Below are 23,522 nucleotides of genomic sequence, written 5' to 3' on the forward strand. Positions count from 1 at the left end.
GTGAGCTCCAGTTTCAATGAGTGTTTTTGCCCCCAAAACAAAGAAGATGGGGAAGCAGCTGAGGGAGACCCCCTTACATTGAACTCTGGCCCCCACACACATACGTGTGCCCACTCACACACATGCCCCCCCACCCCGCACACAAAATGTCACAGAGTTCAGAAGCAAGAGACCTAGCTTTAACCTTCAGTTTGGCTGATGACTGACTCAGAATCACATTTTCCTCAAAGGAACATGAAAAGTAAAAATCTCTGTAAACCGCCAAGTTCCTAATGGCTGTTTTGCCATTAGCAGCATAAACTCTCCAAGGCTTTACCCTTCCGTTTCTGCAACAGGTAGCTCCCCTCCCAGAGGGGCCCCAAGCGGTGAAACAATTATATCCCACTCTCTCTAATTTGAGCCCGGTATGGGCATATTACCCTCTGGGTTCTCTTGAAGCTTTAAAAAAATTCATGCCATTTTTTTTTTCAGGAGTGTTGACCAAGAGTATAACGACACAACAATCTTGCCTGAGTATATGAGTTTATAATTCTTTTGTCTTCTAAAGGGTGTCAGGGAGGTCCTTAGCGATTCCATCTGCTTTACCACCCTCTGCATCACCCTGAAACAAATGGAAGGATTTTACCACTATTTTATTTTTTAGCTGAAGGTATCTGTTCTCATCACCTAAAAGACCACATGAAAACAGGTATACATATGTTGGGTAATGACTGAAGTATATGTGTGTTTCAATGTCTATCTACAGTGTATGTTATTAGCTGTGACTTCCATGTCTAATGTAGTATGCCAATAACCACAGGCGGAAATTTGTCTTGAACTGACTAGCGAAACTTTGAGATTACAGCATAAAACAAATCTGCATATAATGATTTCATTATATGAAAATGAGTCCGGCTCCACTTCCTGAGAAGAGAGCAGGAAATACTCCTTTTTGCTTATCTTTATCTCTCGGTAGATTTTGGTGGGATTTCTTCCAGTCTTACTGCACATCCTTTTATAAATTCAGTTTTTTTGCCGCCATAATGCAAGCATAAAGCAGATGAGTTATGGCTACATTATGACTATATTAGTGAAGCTGCTCCAGGTCCCTATGAACAACACTGCTTTGTAATTCGCTCTCCGCATCAGCAGACAACAAATTATTTAGAAATGCAGTTACTTCTTCTGTTAAGCATTCTCCTGGCTGCACCAATAGTTGCTACTACTCTGAGACTAGCACTAGAATGTTCTTCTAAACTGGAAAGGGCTTCCATAATCCAGCTTCTCAGTAATCCTTCAACTTTAAACCTTCCTGGGCTGAGCATGGGCTCAAATTGTCTGTTCCTCCTGTTCTAACCCCACTGTCACCAGACACAGAGCTAGGGTTCCCATCTGCATAGTTTTCAAAAGGTAGGCTGGCATGTTAGAACTTCCTTCTAAAGAACACTTAGGATTCAATGTTATGGCCACTTTAGCCTCTGTAAATGGCCATCTATCAAAACATTAATTTGTACTCCTGACTCTACTTCTAGGGATTCATAAAACATACATAAATGTTCAAGAAAGAACTAATTAGCACATTTATTATAATAAACTATTATTAACACAGTAATGGGTTACAGCTGTAGGTACAACCCAGGTAAGAGTATTACATTAGAAAAAATATTTAACATATAGGTTGAGAGTGTATTAATTATAAAGATTTTCTTTTTTCAAAGTAGAAAAATTTGTACAGAAATATAAACTTTATTTACAAAATGATATGGTAGACCATAACATAAGCCATCTTAGCTCTCAGATAAAGCACTCAGACTGAATAAGCCTTTACAGATTAATTAAGTATGGATTTATTTATTTATTTATTTTTGAAATTGTTTTATTACATATACTCAGTGTGTATATATTTGTGTGTGTGTGTGTGTGTGTGTGTGTGTGTGTGTGAGATGACATGCATGTGGAGATCAGAGGATAACCTGTGTGTTATTTCTCATTTCTATCATGTGGGTCCAGAGGATCCCATGATCCCATATAGGTTGATAGAGAGCAGGTGTCTTTACCCAGTAAGCAATCTCACAGCTCTGAATTTTATTTTAAAATAGCCGTTTCTTAATGCTCACTTTCTTTATTATATTGGGACCATTTACATGGGCAGTTCTAAGACTGAATGATATGGAGGATCAAGAAAGATTGATCCTCATTGATGAGTTTCCATTGATCATCATTGGAAAATATTTTTAAAAATTTAGAAATATGAATTAGTACAATGTCAATTAAAATCACTGGCACAACTTGACTAGAAACAATGAGAAGAAGCAATGTTACACTGAGAATTCCATCTCTCCCTCACCCACCCCCCCAAGAAAAATTCTAGAAAATTCTAGAGACATTCTAGAAAAGCCAAGCATTTCTAAGGACTTGCAAAAGGATGATACAACTGAGTCGAGGAAATACACACTGCAGAAGAGTTTGGAAGAGAAACAGACTTTTCCTCTATTTCCCGTGAAGACCCCCTAGGAGGGATAAAGAAATTCTGAAAATGTTGCGTGTGAAATGATACCAGTAAAGAACTGAAGCTACATTGTGTGTAACGCCAGTCAATATTTTAAGTCCAAAGGACCCCCACTGGGTTCTTTTGATACTTTACAGTATCAGGAATTGGAGATCTAGTGGCAAGTGCATGCATGTCAATGCAAGAACACGGTGGGGGCCCTTCCATCTCACTCTTGAAAATAAAGCATCAGCCAACATGTGTTTCCAAGGCGTGTGTAATGTAGACAAGACGGTTGCAGATCATCTGCTATTTTTTAAAAATTAACAATTACTCACTTAGCCTTACATCCTAATTACCTAATCTCGGATTTTCATCATGAACTCCCAAAACAATGCTTCCCAGATTCTCCAAAAGATACTGGGTTGGTGTCCCTTGAGCAGCATTGCCAAAAGTTGCTCATTTGGGGTGAAATGAACAGACTAACTGGTTCAAAGATGATGGAGGTTTTGTTACGTAATAGCCACAGCCACCTCTTTTCCACATTTCTGTCTCATTTTCACTTCCAGAAAAAGAGAAAATGAGCTGCATCGGAAGCAATAATCAGAGCAGCGCAACTGAGTTCCTCCTCCTGGGGCTCCCCACCCAGCCAGAGGACCACGCCACGATCTCCGCCCTGTTCCTGGCCATGTACCTGACCACGGTGCTGGGGAACCTGCTCATCATCCTGCTCATCAGGCTGGACTCCCGCCTCCACACCCCCATGTACTTCTTCCTCAGCCACTTGGCCTTCACAGACATCTCCTTCTCGTCAGTCACGGCTCCAAAGATGCTCACGAACATGCTGACTCACACTCAGTCCATCTCGTACGCTGGCTGTGTTTCCCAGGTGTATTTTTTCCTGTTCTTTGCAGATCTTGACAGCTTCCTTCTGACCTCCATGGCCTATGACAGGTATGTGGCCATCTGCCACCCTCTGCACTACAGCCCCATCATGAGTCAGAGCCTCTGTGTCCTGCTAGTGATGGTGTCCTGGGTCTTGTCCTTTGCAAGTGCCCTTGTGCACACTCTCCTGCTTGCTCGCCTCTCTTTCTGTGGGGACACTACTCTGCCCCACTTCTTCTGTGACCTGTCTGCCCTGCTTAAGCTGTCTAGCTCAGACACCTCCATCAATGAACTGGTCATCTTCACGGTGGGAGTGGTGATCATAACTGTGCCATTGATATGCATCCTGATCTCTTACGGCCACATCGGAGCCACCATCCTGAGAAATCCCTCCATCAAGGGAATCTGCAAAGCCTTGTCCACGTGCGGCTCCCACCTCTCAGTGGTGTCTCTGTACTATGGAGCCATTATTGGGCTATATTCTTTCCCTTCACCTAATAACAGTAACAGCAAGGATGTCATAGTGGCTGTGATGTACACTGTGGTCACGCCCATGCTGAATCCCTTTATCTACAGTCTGAGGAACCGGGACATGAAAGGAGCACTGGGGAACATCCTCAGCCGGAGAGTGCATTCACAGTGATGGGCGTGGCCTTTCCTATTAACTGACGTAAGCCTTTCACTCCCACACTTTCTGAATTGCTGCAGTGAGTGCCTCTTTACGAGGCTTTCTTTTCTCAGTTCGCAGTTTCCATCCAGGGTATAGTTTTCTTCCTGTGTGATTGTGTCAGTCTTCAAAGTCTTGGGGGAAGTTTTTCTAAACATATGCGGACATTTTCCCTTTAGCCCAATATTCATTTTAAAATCCTCATGTGATCCAGGCTTTTGTTCCTTTTTCTAAATAGTTTGTAACCTCTTATAACAAACATTTTTTTTCTTTCTCACAATAACAAAAAGTGTCCTCTGAGAGGTTCACAGTTTTATTTTTGCATTTACTTTTATAATAGACTTGGGAACGGAAGTTTAGTTTTATTTATTTATTTTGTTTTTAGATTTAATTTTGTTTTGTGGGTGTGAGTTCTTTGTCTACCTGTATGCATGTATGCATGTATGTATGTATGTATGTATGCATGTATGTGTACAACACACGTGCCTGGTCAGAAAAAGCTTTGGATCCTCCAGGACTGGTGTTCCAAATGGTTGTGAGCCACCACCATGTGGGTGCTGGAAATTGAACTTGGGTCTTCTGGAAAAGCAGCCAGTGCTCTTAACCGCTGAGCCGTCTGTCTATCCCCATCTTTTGTTTTAAATTCCCCTATTGCTTTTCAATTTAATTTTATTTTTCCTTTCAGTTAACACACAAAACAGTATCCATTCACAGCGCTCCATGTGGCATTTACCTAAGTACTCACACTTTGGGATGCTCAAATCAGAGAAAGTGTAGTTCCTCAAGTACTTACCATTTCTTTGAGGTGAAAATGCCTCAAATCTCTCCTGTTCTGTTAAAACAGAGATAGCATGTTATCACTATTAAGCAAGGGAACACAGGAACCTATTTCCTCCATGACTAGTACCTACCGAACAACATTTTCCTATTCCGGTGCCTCCTGTACTCCCAGGGTTTTTTTTTTTTTTTGTAATTTTCTTTTCATAACAGAAAAACCACATTATTACTCGCATATTGGTAATGTCTGTGCTGAATCCTTTCATTAAGGTCTAAGGATTAGGGAAGGGCAGAACTTCCTTTGTCAAAATTAATTAGCCTGCTTGAAAAAAAAAGTTGATAACAAGGCCAAATTAATGTTCCGGACAGAACTAGTGTAAGTCGCAAGTGTGAACAGAAAGTTGATTGGAGCCTGCTCAGTGCCAGCAGGGTCCAGGAGGCGTGAGAGCACGAGCATAGAGATTTATCAACGGACTCCAGTTGGTGAGCAGATTCAGTCACCAAGTACGGATGCTGAAAGAAGCTGGGCAGGATGCAGAAGCCTAGACAACGGAGGCAGAGTTCAAGCAGGACTTGAGTGTGGTTTTAGTCCACCTATATTTTATTAGCCAGTAAGGGGAATGTACCTCTACGCTCAACCACCATAATGTAGCTGCCCCTTTCCATCAGAAATGGTAAACATTTTTAAAAAAATTTTTCTTTTTCTTTTTTATATTAGTTATAGTTTATTCACTTTGTATTCTCCCCCTGTAGTGCTCTTCCTCCTCTTTTCCCAATCCCACCCTCCTCCCTCATCTCCTCCCATACCCCTCTCCAAGTCTACTGATAGGGAGGGTCCTCCTCTCCTTCCATCTGACCCTAGCCTATCAGGTCTCATCAGGACTGGCTGCAATGTCTTCCTCTGTGGCCTGGTAAGGCTGCTCCCCCCTCAGGGGGAGGTGATAAAAGAGCCAGTCACTTAGTTCATGTCAGAGACAGTCCCTGTTTCCAATACTAGGAAACCCACTTGGACACTGAGCTGCCAGGGGCTACATCTGTGCAGGGGTTCTAGGTTATCTCCATGAATGGTCCTTGGTTGGAGTATCAGTTTCAGAAAAGACCCCTGGGCCCAGAGTTTTTGGTTCTGTTGCTCTCCTTGTGGAGCTCCCACCCCCTCCAGGAGAAATGTTAAAATTTTGTTTTCAGTTCTTTAGAAAATGCAAGAAAATGGTCCTTCAATTCAATGCGATCAGAAGAGTCAGTGATAGACTTTTCCATATCTATCATCTTATCTAGTTCTAGAAGCTTCTATAACACAGGACATTAAAGCTGAGGGTTTTCTAACTAACCCTATCCTACTAAGCTAGCAACGTGTGGTAGGAGTGGAGGTCAAACCGCTGTGTATATGAAATCAAATCTAGAGTTATGAATACATTGAAAATCTCCCCAATGACTTGTTTTACCCAAACTTTCAGTTTAGTCTTTATAGAAACATTAATGTAACCTAGAAACAAAATAATTCACATAGAAAGTGCAGTAAAACATATACATGCTGTTATATTGCCCGACTATGCGTACATTTGTATTTGTAACTGGTGAACACACTTTAAATACCATCATTAAGTTGTAGACTCATGTAGCAATCTCTAGACTCGAGTAACCAAATGTTAACAAAACTCACAACACTGGCCATGGGTGGGAAGAAAGACATACACAGACCCTTTCTGCTCAGCATTTTCAATAAGCCTAAAACTGTTCTAAATACACAGGCTCTGACTTTTGGAGATATCCACATTCTGCTTTCAGCTTCTCAGTGTGCGCTCATGTGTATCATTCTGTCACACAGCACTTGGTAATTAAAGGGTTTTTCGCCAGTGTAGTGAACCACAAGTTGTGTCTCATTGTGCTTTCACTTTAAATTTCCCTGCCTGTTAATAAAGGAAAGAGTTTTAGCCTGTGCTCATTTCTTACTAGTACATAGCTAGTGACTAAAATTCTCTGGACTCCACTTCCCTCATTGTCGGAGGCGGCTGGCTCTCAGCCCACACGGCAGAGCGTCAGGCTGCTCCAAGAGGCACCTGACATGTCTTCCAACAATAGAGCAGCATCTAAGTGCTGCCTGGTAAGACTGGTGAGGAGGGGATGTTATTTCCTGACAAGAATTTTGTTATTTTATATATTTTTCCTTTTTCAAACTTTTTTCTTCTTTTAATTTAATTTTATTTATATATTTATTTCTCATAATTTATTCACTTTGTATCCCCACTGCAGCCCACTCCCTTGTCTCCTCCTAGTCCCACCCACTGTCCCTCTTCTCCCTCTAGTTCACTGATAGGGGACAATCTCCTCCCCTTCTATCTGATCCTAGCTTATCAGGTCTCATCAAGGCTGGCTGCATCGTCTTCCTCTGTGGCCTGGCAAGGCTGCACCTCCCCTACCCCCAGGGAGAGTTAATCAAAGAACCAGCCACTGAGTTCATGCCAGAGATAGCCCCTGTACTAGGGAACCCACTGGAACCTGAGCAGCCAATGGGCTTCCTTTGAACAGGGGGTCTAGGTCCTCTCCAAGCATGTGGCAATATGATTGTGACCTTAATAATTGTCAAAATAAGTCCCTTTCATCTAGAGATGTTAATAGATTAATTTTACACACATACATACACAACTTATTACTAACAGTTTCAGTGTACAAGATGTTGTTTATATTCAGAAAAAGCTTCTTTGAAAAATAAAAGTCAGTTGAATCCCTAAAGTGAAATAAATGCTCCTTTACCCGATTAATACCATATGATACCAAACTAAGCCGGATGGCATCAGGAGTTAGAATAATAGGATGCTACTAGCATGTGCTTTGATAGCAGTCAGTAGAAACCAGTTTACAGAATTCCTTGAGCGAATACTGTACGGGTGTTGATTATCAAATCCTATGCTTAGTCCGGCATCGACTCGATGTGCTAGGGTGGGTTGGTACCCATGGGGAAACCTCCACTGCTCTGAGGAGAGGGAGAGGGGAGGAGGGGGAGGGGCATTAAGGGGAAGGACTGGAAGGAGAGAAGGGGTGGCTTTGATCAGCATGTAAAGTTAATTAAATTAATTAATTAATGGAGAAAAAAATCTTATGCTTTGCAGTATGAGTTCCACCATAGCCTCTTTTTTCCTTTTTTTTAAATTTTAATTTTTATTAATTACAGTTTATTCACTTTGTATCCCCCTGTAGCTCCCTCCCTCCTCCCCTCCTAATCCCTCCCTCCCTCCCTCTTCCTCACCCGTGTCCCTCTCCCAGTCCAATGAAAAATGCTCAACATCCTTAGTCATCAGAGAAATGCAAATCAAAACGTCCTTACACCCATCAGAATGGCTAAGATGAAAAACTCAAGTGACAACACATGCTGGAGAGGATGCAGAGAAAGGGAACCCTCCTCCTTTGCTGGTGGGAATGTAAATTGGTACAACCACTTTGGAAGTCAATCTGGTGCTTTCTCAGACAATTAGGAATAGCTTCCTCAAGATCCAGCTATACCACTGCTAGTCATATATCCAAAATACGCTCAAGTATACAACAAGGAAATTTACTCAACCATGTTTGTAGCAGCTTTATTCATAGTAGCCAGAACCTGGAAACAACCCAGATGCCCCTCAACTGAGGAATGGATACAGAAATTGTGGTACATCTACACAATGGAATATTACTCATCAATAAAAAACAAGGAAATCATGAAATTTGCAGGTAAATGGTGGGAACTGGAAAAGATCATCCTGAGTGAGGTATCCCAGAAGCCGAAAGACACACAGGGTATATACTCATAAGTGGATATTAAACATATAATATATGATAAACATACTAAAATCTGTACACCTAAGGAAGCTAAGCGAGAAAGAGGACCCTGGGTAAGATGATCAATCCTCATTCAGAAAGGCAAAGAGGATGGACATCAAAAGAGGGAGAAAACAGGGAAGGGCACAGGAGCCTACCACAGAGGGCCTCTGAAAGATTCCACCCAGCAGGGTATCAAAACAGATGCTGAGACTCATAGCCAAACTTTGGGCAGAGTGCAGGGAATCTTATGGAAGAAAGGGAAGATAGAAAGACCTGGAGAGGACAGGAGCTCCACAAGGAGAGCAACAGAACCCAAAAATCTGGGCACAAGGGTCTTTTCTGAGACTGATACTCCAACCAAGGACCATTCACAGAGAGTCCATTTTCTTTAGGGATGTGGTTTCTGATAGGTTGTCCATGCTCCAAGAGAATAACCATATACCCTCACACTTGTAGGCATCTCTGACTGGACTCAGCGGGTTGTAAAAACAGGAAATGAAGTTGGGGCTTGGCAGAGTCTGTGGGGATATAAACTGGGGGGGCAGTGAGGGATGGGTTTGGTTTAAATACATTGCACATGTGTATGAACTTCCTAAGAAATAAAGTAAAATTTTGAATAAAAATTAAAATAAAATAAATACTCCAAAGACACGTTTTGACATCTACCATTGTATCTTACTGAATTACCAAGTTTTCTGCCTGAAGCTAATGTGCCAAATAATGTGTTCAGATATACAAGCACTTTGAAAGCTTATTTTCAGCTGGTAGATTTTTTAGTCCCTCACCGATGCATCAGCCATCTTACGCATAGATAATTTCAAACTCCACGAACAACAGATTTTATTTGAACAAATTTAAACATTGTGAATGGATACAGGAAAGCAGAAGTGCCCTACTTTGTACACACACACACACACACACACACACACACACACACACACACTGTCCTCTTACCCAAGCACTACTCACATCATATTCATTTTGTTCCACATCTTTTATTTTCCTCTTTTTTGAGACAAGATCTCACTATATAGCCTTGTCTAGCTTGGAACTCTGTATTTGGCTGGCTTCGAACTCATGGAGACCCACCTTCTCTGTCCTCTGGGCAGCGGTAGTAAAGGATCGGACCCACATACCCTACTTTGGTCCACATCTTTATGCTCGTCCACAAGTTTTGCAAGGCAGCAATAAAAGTACATTTGCTTCTTTAAACTTACGGTATGCGATGGTATTCTATGGAATCAACCACATCTTTATTTCTGGTCATTTAATATTTTAAATTGCTGCTATTTCTCCTGTTTGAGACTGAGGTTCATGGAACATCTTAGCATGTATCAAAACATACTAGTACTCAGTACATACTTAAAGCAGTATTAGCCAGTATACATTTCTGATGATAATGCTACATTATAATCCTGTGAGTAGAGATTTCTAGAATAAGCAACAATTATACCCATATTGTTTTCTATAATTCCTCAGGTGGAATAGATAATTTCCAAGCTGTTATTCCTGTTTTCTGTTATTAGCAATTTTAATTATATGTTAAAGTATAAGAAAAATTAAAAGGAACTAAAACCACAGTAATATGATTTAGAGAAAAATTTAAAAAGATTAGGGAAACAAAACCCTTCACAATAGCCACACCAAAAAAAAACCCATAAAGTATCTAACCAACCAAGTGAAAGGCTTGTATGAAAAAAAAAAAAAAACCTTCAAGTTTCTGAAGAAAGAAGTTGAAGAACATATCAGAAGATGGAAAGATTTCTCATGCTTATGGCTTGGCAGGATTAACATAGTAAAAATGGCCATCCTACCAAAAGCAATCTACAGATTCAATGCAATTCTCATCAAAATACCAACACAATTATTTACAGACCCGGAAAGAAAAATTCTCAACTTCATATGGAATAACAAGAAACCCGGAATTGCTAAAACAATCCTCTGCAATAAAAGATCTTCTGGAGTTATCTCTATCCCTGATCTCAAGCTGTACTATAGAGCAACAGTAATAAAAACTGCATGGTACTGGCATAGAAACAGAATGGTGGATCAATGAAATAAAATGAAAGACTCAGAAATAAGCCCACATAACTACGGGCACCTGATTTTTGACAAAACTGCCAAAACCAAACAATGGAAAAAGACAGCATCTTCAACAAATGATGCTGATCTAACTGAATATCTACCTGTAGAAAAATGCAAATAGACCCGTATCTATCATCCTGCACAAAATTAAAGTCCAAGTGGATGAAAGATCTCAACCTAAAACCAGACACACTAAATCTGTTGGAAGAAAAAGTGGGGACAAAAATCAAATTTAGGCAAAAACAAAACAAAACAAAACAAAAAAAAAAAAAAACATGGAATTTTCCCAAAATGGAAAAAAAATAACTAAAATGCAATCACCACTCTCTTCATTCTACCCACTTTCTTCATCCTTATCTCCAGTCTGCAAAAGCATTCAACTGCCACAAGTTATGTAAATGTAAGTGATACTTTGAAGTGTGTGGAATTTTGGAGGACCAGTCTAATAAACAGTGAGAAACTGGCATAGGAAAAAGATTGAGAGAAAAAGATTAGTCTGAAGCAGTTTTTGGAAGATGGGTACACAGAGAGCATGAAGAGGGGAAGAGAGAAATAGAGCATCAGAACCTCCTGCTCACACAGGTGCAGGGATAACAGATAGGCATCAAGGATCACATCTGTGGAAATAACTGTCCCCCATAGCCTCGTTGCCCATGCTTTTAAAGTGGTAACCTCTGATCCTGTTTACCGAGAACAGCAGAAACAAGCCAGGTCCAAGTGCAGCAGACTTGGGAGTTTGTCAAGAGGAAGCTTCTTAGATGCTCCTCTTGGTTATGAGCTTCCTCAGACCCTGCTTGAGGTCTTTGTTCCTTAAGCTGTAGATGAAAGGGTTTAGCAAGGATGACAAGACTGTGTAGACAATTGTTGCGATATGGTCCTTGGTAGTGTATGTTGACACAGGCTGTAAATACACGTAGAAAATGCTTCCATAAAAGAGGGTGACCACGGTGAGGTGAGACCCACAGGTGGAGAAGGTCTTGCGTTTTCCAGCAGCAGAAGGAATCTTGAGAACGGTAGTGAGGATTCTTAGGTAGGAGAAGGCAATGCATAGGAAGGGCGTCACCAAAACAAGAGTGCCTTCGGTCACTATCACAATCTCGTTGACAAAGGTGGAGGAACAGGATAATTTCATCAGGGGACTGAGGTCACAGAGGAAGTGGTGAATAACGTTGGAGTTGCAAAACGTCAGGAGATTCAGTAAGAGGGTGTGCAGAAGCGAGTGGAGGTGAGGAAGGGAGCAAGAGAAGGTCACCAGGAGGACACATCGCTGATGGCTCATGATGGTGACATAGTGGAAGGGGTTGCAGATGGCCACATAGCGGTCAAAGGCCATTACTGCCAGAAGACAGCTATCAGTGTTGCCCAAGGCGTAGAGAAAATACATTTGCGTCAGGCATCCAGCATAGGAGATGGTCTTTTTTTCTGACAGAAAATTCGCCAGCATCTTGGGGACAATGGTTGTCGTGAAGCAAATGTCAGTTAAAGACAGAAAACTCAAGAAAAAATACATGGGAGTCTGGAGATGAGGGTCAGAGCGGATGACCAGGATGATGAGCAGGTTCCCTGCTATGGTGACCAGGTAAATGGCGAGGAAGAGAATAAAGAGTGGCTTTTGGTCCTCGGCCCTAGAGGAGAGTCCCAGGAGTATGAACTCAGAGACACTGCTGCTTTGGTTAAATCTTTCCATTGATTTGGATCCAGTTATAAATGAGATTGTTACTTAACACTTTCTACTTCAGTGATCCAAATCACCAGAACCCAGTAAGTCTTTATTCCTTCTTTCTGGAATATGATGATGAGAATAAATGGTTCTTTTTGTGATGCTGGGAATTTTGCTTTCTCCAAAACCTGTGTTGTAGGTGACCTGAAAGTCAAAGTAGATGGATCTAAAACAAAAAACCAGCTTCAGGTTTCGGTTGGATCTTGGGAGTTACTAACTCAAGAAACGTTGGAAATTACAAACGAAAAGAGACGTGCCCGACTCTTTGGCAAGGTGGGAGGGCAGCTTCTTCCATCTCACCTCCACACCCAAAGCCCATGCTTCTAGCTTTCTCCTAAAGCTGACATTCACACAACTGCAAATTATCCCCAAGTCAGCCGCTCTCCCTGCGTTCCACTTCTCTCTTCTTCCCCACTGAGGCTGGCTAGCTAGAAGTGTAACAGGAAATGAAGACTGGACTAACCAGCTGCTCGAAACGGTACTGCATCTCCCTCCTCTGGCCTCAACTCCCTATTTTCCCGCTAACCCCTGGGTCCCAGCGTGATGCTACTTTTCTCAGCTTTCACCTCAAAAGTCAGAGATGCGCTGACTCCAGAGGCAAGGGTTCCTCACATCGGAAGTCCAGTTCTCGTCTCATGGTTTTCAGCTGTGCTAAATCTGGTTCTGGGATCCTTCTTAGCTGCGATGTGATTACCTCTCAGGGGCGTTTGCTCTGTGATCACTCTAAGCAGAAGAATTTGAGTCGCAATTAGCAGAACTGACTCCAAGGGGACAGGGGACCCATGAGACTTCCTTCAGATGTTGGGGCTAATCTCAGAATGTTTCAACTTGATTTCACTATCTCGAGGGCACACCTCCAAGCAATGACTATTGAGGATATGAATGTATGCGGGTGAATATTTTGTATTTGGGGATTTGTTATTTTTTGTTAATCCTTCAAGAATTGCCTACAGTGTATTTTGATTCCACCACACCACCTCACTTCTCCTGGGTCAACCCTGCTTGGTTATTTTAACTTCAGGTTGTGTGTTTTGTTTCTCAATTTGCATTTCTCTGGTAGCACCTGAAGTGGACCATCTTTTCATATTTTCATTAACTATTTGTGTCTCTTTGGCGAAATGTCTGCTTAGATTGTTGGCTCAGTTTTTGCTTGGGTTTATTTTTCTTATTGTTGAGTCTTAAGAGTTCTTTATATATATATACTTCTTTATATATTTTGGATAACAGCCTTTTAGAAAATACATTTTACATAAATATCTCACAGCCTTTGCCTTCTGTTTTTATTTTCTTGATAGTATTTACAAACTAAAGAATATTTTAACTAGTTCATACAATAGTAGGTTTTATTATGCTAGTTTCCAGACAAAATCTGCTGATTCTCCTGCCCCTTTTTTTCTCCCATTCTTCTGCCTTCCTTGTATTCTACCATCCTTCACATAGTCTTCCTCTCACTTTTCGTGTCATATTGACCAATTGCTCTCTCCAACACTTCCCCAGCACCTCTTTCCTATCCTCCCACTCTCCCATGGATCCCTTTTTTGAGTGTCACGCCTGTACTCACACTCGCCCCCACTGACAGCCACACGTATAAACGTCACAAGCTAGGTTTCACATGTGAGACAGAATATGCAATCTGGGGCTTTCTCAGTCTGTGTCACTTTACTTGATATAATGCTTCCCGGATTGTGATGGCTATTCTTGGCAAACTTAGTGGGAGAGATTTTTTTTTCTTAAATTATTTGAAGTGGGAAGGCAGACTACTAATCCAGACCTCGTAGGTGGGAAGATCAATCAGACCTTTAATCTGGCCCACACCTTCTGCTGGCAGGCTGTATCGGGACATGGAAAAATGTCTCTCTCTCTGCCTGCTTGCTCTCACTCTCGCTCGGCTGGCAAGTCTATTCCTTCACTGGAATTAGAGCCTACTTCTTCAGGAGCATGCTAAAGGCCAGCTGAGACGTGCAGAGTCATGGACTGAACAAGTACTGGATTCTCGGACCTTCCATTTATAGGCAGCCATTATTGTACTAGCCAGACCACGGCCTGTAACTCATTCTAATAAACCCCCTTTCTCTCTCTGTGTATATATATTATGTTATATAATATAATATATTAGTATATGCATTAATATATATTATATATTATGTATATTTGAATATAATTTTATTATAAAATTTGAATAAAATTTCATCGTGTGTGTGAGACATTTCCATTATCCGTTCACCTAGGATGATTCCATTTCTTTGTTCTTGTGAACATTGTGCAGTGATGAGCATGATGGGCAAGCATCTCTCTGCAGAACATCCATTCCAGCAGCTGTGTTCACCCAGCAGTGAAATAGCTGAGTTACAGGGTGACTTTATCTTTTTGAGAACCCTCTAGGCTGGTTTCCATAATAGCTGTAGTGTTCGTCACACTCCTGCCACGAGTAAATTTCCTTCCTGTCCCCACACCTGCATTTGTTGCTTTGTCATTACTTTTTGTAGAAGTTTTTAATTTTAAGGAAGCATAGCTTATCATTTTCTGCTTTTCTGGATCATGTGTTTAACACTTTATCTAAAAAGCTATCTGGTATGCTCTCTTCTATGAGCTCTATAATTATGTATATTACCTTTGACCTTTTAATCCACTTAACAGAGAAATCGGAATTAAAGGTGTGTATTTATAGTTGAGTGGCCTTTTTCACAATGAGCCTGGCATGATGGCACACATCTATAATGCCAAGGCCCAGAAGTCTGACTCAGGAAGACTGTGAATCCCAGGACAGCCTAGGATGAAGAATGATAACCCATCTCAACAAACAGAAAGAAAAGAAACATGTATTAGGGAGAGATGATGCCTATTAAGTAAAAGGTTGGATATTCATATGCAAAAAACTAGAACTCCGTCTCTCATTTACAGAAAACAACTCAAAATGGATATAAAATAACAACAACAACAACAAACTCAAATGGAAGACAAAACTTGCAGAAGCATTGTAGAAGAAACATGCGCACATTTGTCTGGACAGACTTTTCTTTTTCTTTCTCTTCTCCTTCATATGGTATATTTTGAATAGATTCTTTTCTCTACCCCAATCCTCCTAGATCCTCCCCACCTCCCTACTCACGCAATTTCATGCTTCTTTTCTTTCACATAAAGAACAACAACAATAAAAAAGGAATCAAAACTAACAAAAAATAATGCAAAACAAATAAACAAAACTAAACTAAAAAACTAAACTAAAAAACTAAACTAAAAAGGTAAACTAAAAAGTTGTGCCTGTCTGTGCCTGGAGCCTGCCCTGACATTAATAAACCCAGTGACACCCGTTTGAAAACAAAAGTGATTTTTCTCCTCCTAGAAAGTATCAATTGCAAATAGCTTCTTCATTAGGGATAGGGCTTCTCTCTCTCTGTGCTGGGATTTTTGTCTGGTTTGAACCAGTGCTGGTCTTCTATGTGCTGTGTTTGTTTGTTTGTTTGTTTGTTTGTTTGTTTCTTTCTTTCTTTCTTTCTATGTTTCCGTAAAAACACAGAAAATGAAAGCAAAAATTCACCAATTGGATTATATCATGTTAAAATTTCTTTTTTGTGCATAGACAACCTACAGAAAACACAAAATCAAACTAGAACAAATTTAAGAATCATTATTCATCTAAGATTCCATCTATCTATCTATCCATCTATTTATCTAGAAATCATCTATCTAAATACCTATCTATCTGCCTTTATGTCTGTCTGTTTATCATCTGTCTCAGAAATCAAATCAGAATATTTAAGCACAATTCAAATTAGTGGAAAATTGAGAAAATGAAACAAAAGAAGATAATGATTTGAATATCTAATTTATACATGGAGCTATCTAACTAGCCATATGGCATATAAGATGTACAAACTCAATTTACAGCAAAAATGTTAATATAAAACACCACAAGCTACTGCAGCATATCCAGAAGATGAGGAGGTAGGTTTATCAAAGTGGCAGCATGTTTATATAGTATGCCTGAGTTCCATCCCTATCACCACAAAAAAATAAATGAATAAAATTTAAGCGTCTAACAATCTAAGCTGAACTCATATTGTTAGTTAGATTCTTAGTTAGACTTAAGCTCTCTTCTACTACAAATGGGAGCATAAATTGTAAAAGTCCTCTGGGGTGCCGTTAATATTGGTTATTTTCCCTAACCAATATTTTTTTTTTGAGACTGTAGTATAATTGCAACCTTTCTCTATTCCATTTCCTCTCTCTTCTCACATACCCATGCACCCCTCTTTGGTGTCTTTTGAATGCATGGCCTCGTTTTTTTCATTAGTTTTTTTATTGTGCGCACACACACACACACACACACACACACACACACACACACAGCCAATACCATATAGTCTGTATGATGCTACTTGTAGGGCTGACTATTTGGTATTGGCTAAGCAATTGGTGTGCTCTTCTGGGGAAGACTATTTCTCCCTCAGCTGGAGACCTAGCTAAGTACTCAGTGCTAGTGATGTCACGGGTATCGGAGAGGAATCTATAGCCACTCAAGCAACATAGCCCGTACCAACAATCTGACCATTTGTCCTTCCCCCCACAGATAAGTGTAGTGTGCACCCCTCATCAAGGACTTCTTGGACAGTCTACAGGATAAATAGAAATCCCATTTGACAGCTGCGGTATGTTTCCTCTCCTTGGGGATTCGGATACAACTGATGTCCCTCGTCACCAATGGGAACTCTGAGGCACCCGTACCTGGTAAATATTCCCATATGTGGCACCTCCGGGCTTTCCAGTTCAAATATTGTGGCTTCAGAAATACATTCTACATATACATACAAACCTTGGGCTTCATTTCTACTCCATGAGAGAAAGAGTTTGAGTCTCTAGAAAGGGCTGGAATGCGACTTTGCCTGAAAGGAGCAGTAGCTACAGAACCCCAGAGCGTTACAGGAGCTGAGACCGGCTGAAACAGAAGGGTAAGTGCTAAATCAGATGACCACAGCTCAGCCCTGGGCCCTGCTGCTTACTCTCTAAGTCCTGCTTAGACAAGGGACTTCGCTTCTTCATGTCTTAGTTTCCTTAGCCGAAGAAAGAGTTTCCCTTCAAAAAGTAAAAACCTGATGGGGTGTGTGAACGCTTTTAGCACAGTGCCTAAGCAGGCACCAGCAGTCAGTGCATGTGCCTTTTCTTACTGTGTAGTCAGCATTGCTGATGTGGTCATGGAGAGGTTTGTCACTGCTGCCTCAGTCAATAAATGACAAAGGATTTACAGTCAGGTCTGTTTTACACCCTGAGTCTCCACCCTTGAAAAACCACTGATTTCATGTCTTGTTATCAGGGAGAAAAAGAATGAATAAAATTAAAACAGAATGAAATGAAATTAAAGTGGGATATTAAAAGGCAGTCCCTCTGTGTTTTTCTGGGATTGCAGAATACAGCCATTTCTTGACTGCTCCTTTGTCAAGTTTCTTTTGACTCTTCCTCGGTGGATCCATCTCAAAGGTGTGACAGTGAGAGTGCTGGTCTACGTAAATTCACCCTCAGAACCTAAACTCACTGACAAGACAACCTGGTGGACACGTTTTGACTCAAGTGGCCCAGCCACCTGTGGCCATCCTGAATGCAATTTATCATATTGTTCTCCAATCATGATTGTCTCCTCATACAATGAACTGTCACACGGCCTGGGTGGTTTATGATTTCAGTCTTGTTGCTTCTACTCTTGATAGATAATTATTTCTTTGGGTCTCAAATTGTATTTCAACTTTTCAAAGGAGCTTTTCCTGAATTCAAAATAGATGCTCTGGCTATATCTTTGTATCAGTACCAGCACACGCTCCCTCAACGCTAATCTTAGTGTTTGACTGTATGATTACCTGTTCTGTTTATTACCAGTGTCCAGTTACCTTATGTTCACAGGGGCTGTGCTCCCTGACAGTCACCCTAAATATTTTGTGTCCTTTGGTATTTCGGGCACTGGATAAACAATAAACAAGTGCAGGAAGAGTTACAAACAGAGTACCTTAACCCTGCAGTAGAGTGATCTTAAAATCAGGGCCAGGGAGATAGATGGGTAGGTGAGTGTTAGGCTTTATGGTTGATGCCAAGAACCCATGTAAAACCAAACACAGCGGCACACATCTGTAATCACTCCTACAGAGAGATGGGGTAGAGACAGGAGAGTCCTCAGAAGCACACAGGGCAGCTAGCCTGGTGAGTACAGCAATCAACCACAAGAGACCCTGTCTCAAATGGAGCGGAAGGTGAGAACTCACACCCAGGGCTGCTCTCTGACTCCCCCGTGTGTGCACACATGCACTCGCACACACACACATGAATGTGCGCATGCACACACCCAATAAGACAAAATTGATTCTATGTAATTATTATTTACAAAATTATTTCCCCCAAATAGTTCACAGCTCTCGGCAGTGCATCTCAGAAATCTGAAGGGCCACCTGCCTCTAGAGGTGCATGGTGACATACACCCGTGTTAACTGGTGGCTTCTGGCTAGTTGTGTTACTTTTCTGTCTGTTTGCTGATCTGGTAACGTGGGGGAAAGATACGCTGAATATAGTTTGTGTGGACCAAATGATACGTCACTGGCTCAGGGCCCACACGTCACATCTTTGTATCTCCACTCCTGTGCACTGTCTCTGCAGCCTTTTTCAATCTCCCTCATTCTGAAACTTACTCAGACTTGCCAACATCTATCTCCATGTAGCCCAGGCTGCCCTCTTGCTTGCTCCCATCCTGCCCCAGGGATCACAGACACACCATTTCTATATCCTGCCTCAGCCTCCAGAATACAGGGAGTACAGACACATCATCACATGTAGCTCCTGCTTGCATGTGTGCTTGTATGATCCATGTGATCTTCTCTACATAGCAAGGGAATGATCGTTTATGCCGTAAACTGAACGCCTTCTGCTTAATCACCCACACTTCCTCACAGGAGTCTTCCTGAGAATAGAATACAGATTCCATAATTTGTACTGAAGGACCATATGCCCCCGCTTCTGCCTCTTTCTCCATCTCCTCTCCTGCTACTCTGATCATCTCACTTGACCTACAATTGCCTTCTGTTGCCTCTAAATAGATGCGTGTGTCACCACAGAGGTGTTTATTTATCTCTTTACTTAGGGTGCATTGGCAACCTTCCAATCTACTCTTTCCTTAGCTTTACTTATCCCTTCCTTCAAGAGTGAGTTACTTGAAAATCCTTAAACTTAGAGGGATCTGACAGTCACCTCAATGCCTTGTTTTCTTTTCTTATGGATGTATTTGTTGAGTCCATGATAACTCTGACAAAACAACTGTCCACATGAGAAAAGGAACCCAGGTTAGGGGCTGATGCACAGTAAGTATTCAATGAACCCGGAGTGAATAAATTAGCCCCGGGGGTCTCATTAGTGGTATATTAGTAACAAATTTAAGAGCATAAACTCTAAGAATTGTCAAGATTTTAACCTAACCTGTGCTTTCTAGGAGACCCAGTTCCTTTTTTGATAGGTCAATTGCTATTGTTTGAACATAGAATGTTCTCCAAAGGCCTGTGCATTGCGGGCTTGGTGCCAGTTTAGTGCCAATGGTAGATAGCGGAAACTGAAAAGTGGGGCTCAACGAGAAGTTCCAGGTTGTGGGGCCTTCATGGGGGACTGTGATTCTTGTCTCTTCCCTTCTTCTCTTTCATGTCACAGCCATAAACTAAGGCCCCAGCTATGAAGAATGGAGCGTTTTTGCTCTGCTCTGTACTCCTGACATGATGTGCCATTATGCCACAAGCCTAAAGACAATGGCGCCATTGTCTCTTCAGTTGATTGTCTTAGGTGTTTATTCTAGTGCCATGGAGTTAATATGCTACATGTGATGATGACCACCTTGGAGGGTCCTTTTAGGTCTCAGTGAAAGAATGAATAGCCATCAATATTCTAATGTCATTTTTATTTTTATCTGTTCCCATCAAGGCAATATCACATTGAATTATGAAGACAAGAAATCACAGTAGTGTTTCTGAGTTTCTCCTTCTGGGCCTCTCTGAACATCAGGAGCAGCAACCTCTTCTCTTTGGCATCTTCTTGGTCATATACCTGGTCACCGCGGCAGGGAATATGCTCATCATCCTGGCAATTGGCTCTGACCCACACCTCCACAGTCCCATGTACTTCTTCCTGGCCAACCTGTCCCTCACTGACCTATGTTTATCATCTACCACCGTCCCCAGGATGCTCGTGAACATCCAAGCTCACAGGCACACCATCCCCTATGCTGGTTGCCTGTCTCAGATCTATTTCTTCCTGTGGTTCATCGGACAAGATGTTTTCCTCCTGGCAGTGATGGCTTACGACAGGCTTGTGGCCATATGCTATCCCCTTCGCTACACCTTGGTCATCAGTCCCAGATGCTGCATCCTGCTGGTGGCCATATCCCTATTCCTTGCCCATTCATACGCTCTAACCCATGCCATTCTCCTGGCTCGGTTATCCTTCTGCATTGACAACGTCATTCCCCATTTCTTTTGTGAACTGCTTCCCCTGTTGAAGCTCTCTTGTTCCAATGCTTATGCCAACCAGTGTGTGCTGCTCTACTGGGGAGGGGCATTAACTGTCCTGATTCCTTCGCTAATCGTTGTTTCCTATGTCCGCATTGTGGCCGCCATTGTGAGAATCCCATCGGCGAGTGGAAAGTGGAAGACCTTCTCCACCTGTGGGTCCCATCTCTCAGCGGTCTGCCTGTTCTATGTGTCTGCTATTGGAGTGTATTTCATTCCATCTGCCGCTGATTCGGCCACCAAGGACAGGATTGCAGCAGTGATGTACGCTGTGGTGACGCCCATGCTGAACCCATTCATCTATAGCCTGAGAAACAAAGACATGATGAGCGCCTTGAGAAGATTCCTGAGCAGATGTGCACTGTAACCTCCGCAAGGCTAATGGCATCCTTTGGGGGAATTCCGGAGAAATCAACCAATAGAATTCACTCGAGGCTGAAGTCCAAATCTTGGATCTTGCGCTTGCTAGCTTTCCAATCCAACTCAGACTTTAAAGAGTTCATTGAGCCATGATTCTCTCACTTAATAAAAGGTGATACCGCAGTCTCTGTTGTAAGTGTTTCTGATATTCATGTGTCCTCACATACACATGTGTGTTTCCTTGCTTTCCTTCATGTGCTTAGATATTCAGCAGCAGCAGCAGCAGCAGCAAGATTCAGCATGTTCTTCTGGGGTTAATCTTTCTTCTTTTTCATTACACAAAAGAAAAAACAGAGGCGCCTAGAGGTTAAACTGTGCTTGTCTGAAATAATATAGAGAATTAAAGGCAAAGTGGTAATACAAATACAATGATTACAGTACATCTAGACAGTCACGGTACCTACATGTCCTTCTCACTGCTCTTCTCTTGCCTCAAGCTATGCACAAGCACCAGTCTGACCAACCACGACTCTCAATACTCCCATGACTCTGTGGCTGAGCAAAGCAAATATGAAGCTACATATTTGGTGTGTTTATAGATTCTCCAAGGGAACACACTCGGTACCTGAGCTTTGGGTCTTTGGTTAGCTATACGAGATACCTTATGAATTAATCCATATGGCCGAAGACGGGAGTTTCTTTTGTTGAATAATTGCTCAGCACAGTGTTAACAGTCCCCTTGGAGCTACTGTAAACCATAACTTGCCAGGTTTGTTACTGCATCTCCCATTAGGGAACTCTACGAAAGGGTTATGCTGACAGCCTGTAGATAACGCAGGAGAAACTCTGGGCTTGCACTGCGTTCTACGTCGATTTCATCTCTACACAATTGTCAGGATATTGAGATCTCATGAATGAGCTCAAATTTGAAAATGGTATCTTAATATCCTCCACCATTCTGCTCCAATAGGACACAGTAAAATATACAATGGTCACCTATGAATAAAACTGCTAATTGACAGCCTGAGAAATGAGGACATGAAATGAAACTGATTCTCTTCCCCTTAGGCTCTAAGGGTCTGGACTCCAGCTCAGAACCCCATTGACGATTGGTTTTTGAGGGTCCTGTTACTATAGTTTCCTGAACTTGAAATGCATTTGTTGCCATTTTTACACCTGATAAACACATTTACACCTCAGGATGGAGATGGGACTGGTGATAGCAGTAACCTCCAATAACCTTGGTGAAATTCAAATACCCTGAGCAGTTTTTTCTATTCATTACCCAAAGGGCTTTTATCATTTTTGTCAGGTGCCCAGAAATGCTCATGTGCAAGGAGGTATATGCCTAGGAAATAAGCATTAAAGTCTGGGTTCTGTTTAGCTTAAGTTGTAGAAGAATCAAGGATGTTCTCTCCAGCATAATCTGTAAAGCGGCTGAGGAAGCTATCATTAGCCCAAGAGTGTAGGCTTCATTGTATCTGATAGAGAGAAACACAAGTGAATATTCCAGTGCTTTATGCTAACTAGGCAATGAGTGCTCCAAGGAGGAGGTTCAAGTCCTGTGTTCCTGCATCAGCTTTGCCATCAATGAACTACACGATGGCTGCATAATCATTTAAAAACAATGAGCTCTGACTTCTGCATTTCTCTTTATGTTGTGTGCATGGGTGTTTTGCCTGCATTTATGTCTGTGTACCCTATGTGTGCCTGGTGCCCATGGAGGTGAGAAAAGGCCATCAGATCCCATGGAACTAGGGTTACAGGTGTGTGGGCAATCATCTGAATGCTGGGAATCAAACCTGGGTCCCCTTGAGGAGCAGCCAGTGCTCTTCAACCCTGAGCCATCTCTCCAGGCTTGATTTCTGCATTTCCCTTAAGTGGTTGGTCTACACAGCCCAGTTATAATAGCATTTAGTGTTATGGTGAAAAGAAGTGAAGGTTTGTACTTATAAACCAGAAATTAAGAGCCTTAAACACTCTTACATGATATGACTTCTTTCTTGTTCTTTGTCTCTCTAACCTGTAAACCAGAAACTATGTGATACTATTATTCTCAATAAAGTGGCACGTGGACTCAAATTACATTAAGTGCTCAACAAACATCCACAGAATCCAACTTTTTTTTTATCAATCACTTTACATCCTAATACCAGCTCCCTTCCCCCTCTTTCCCCAATCCCACTCTCATGCCCTTTTCCCCATTCCTCCCTTCTACTTCTTTTCAGAGAAGGGAGGCCC

The 23,522-nt window shown here is 41.7% G+C and overlaps 3 protein-coding genes across 3 annotated transcripts; 2 read left to right on the forward strand and 1 right to left on the reverse strand.

The window, feature by feature from the left end:
- Positions 1–3,047: 3,047 nt before the first annotated feature.
- On the forward strand, positions 3,048–3,995 carry LOC110560757 (olfactory receptor 1J21-like). Its single transcript, XM_021656782.2, has one exon. It carries the CDS (start codon positions 3,048–3,050, stop codon positions 3,993–3,995), a length of 948 nt encoding a protein of 315 aa, XP_021512457.2.
- Positions 3,996–11,430: 7,435 nt separating this feature from the next.
- On the reverse strand, positions 11,431–12,363 carry LOC110560742 (olfactory receptor 1L8). Its single transcript, XM_021656766.1, has one exon. It carries the CDS (start codon positions 12,361–12,363, stop codon positions 11,431–11,433), a length of 933 nt encoding a protein of 310 aa, XP_021512441.1.
- Positions 12,364–20,355: 7,992 nt separating this feature from the next.
- LOC110560750 (olfactory receptor 1361-like) lies at positions 20,356–21,288 on the forward strand. Its single transcript, XM_021656775.1, has one exon. The coding sequence runs from the start codon at positions 20,356–20,358 to the stop codon at positions 21,286–21,288; it is 933 nt and encodes a 310-aa protein (XP_021512450.1).
- The last annotated feature ends 2,234 nt before the right edge of the window (positions 21,289–23,522 follow it).

Source organism: Meriones unguiculatus, chromosome 8 (assembly GCF_030254825.1).
Source record: "Meriones unguiculatus strain TT.TT164.6M chromosome 8, Bangor_MerUng_6.1, whole genome shotgun sequence".
In the NCBI taxonomy this organism is placed as follows: Eukaryota; Metazoa; Chordata; class Mammalia; order Rodentia; family Muridae; genus Meriones; species Meriones unguiculatus.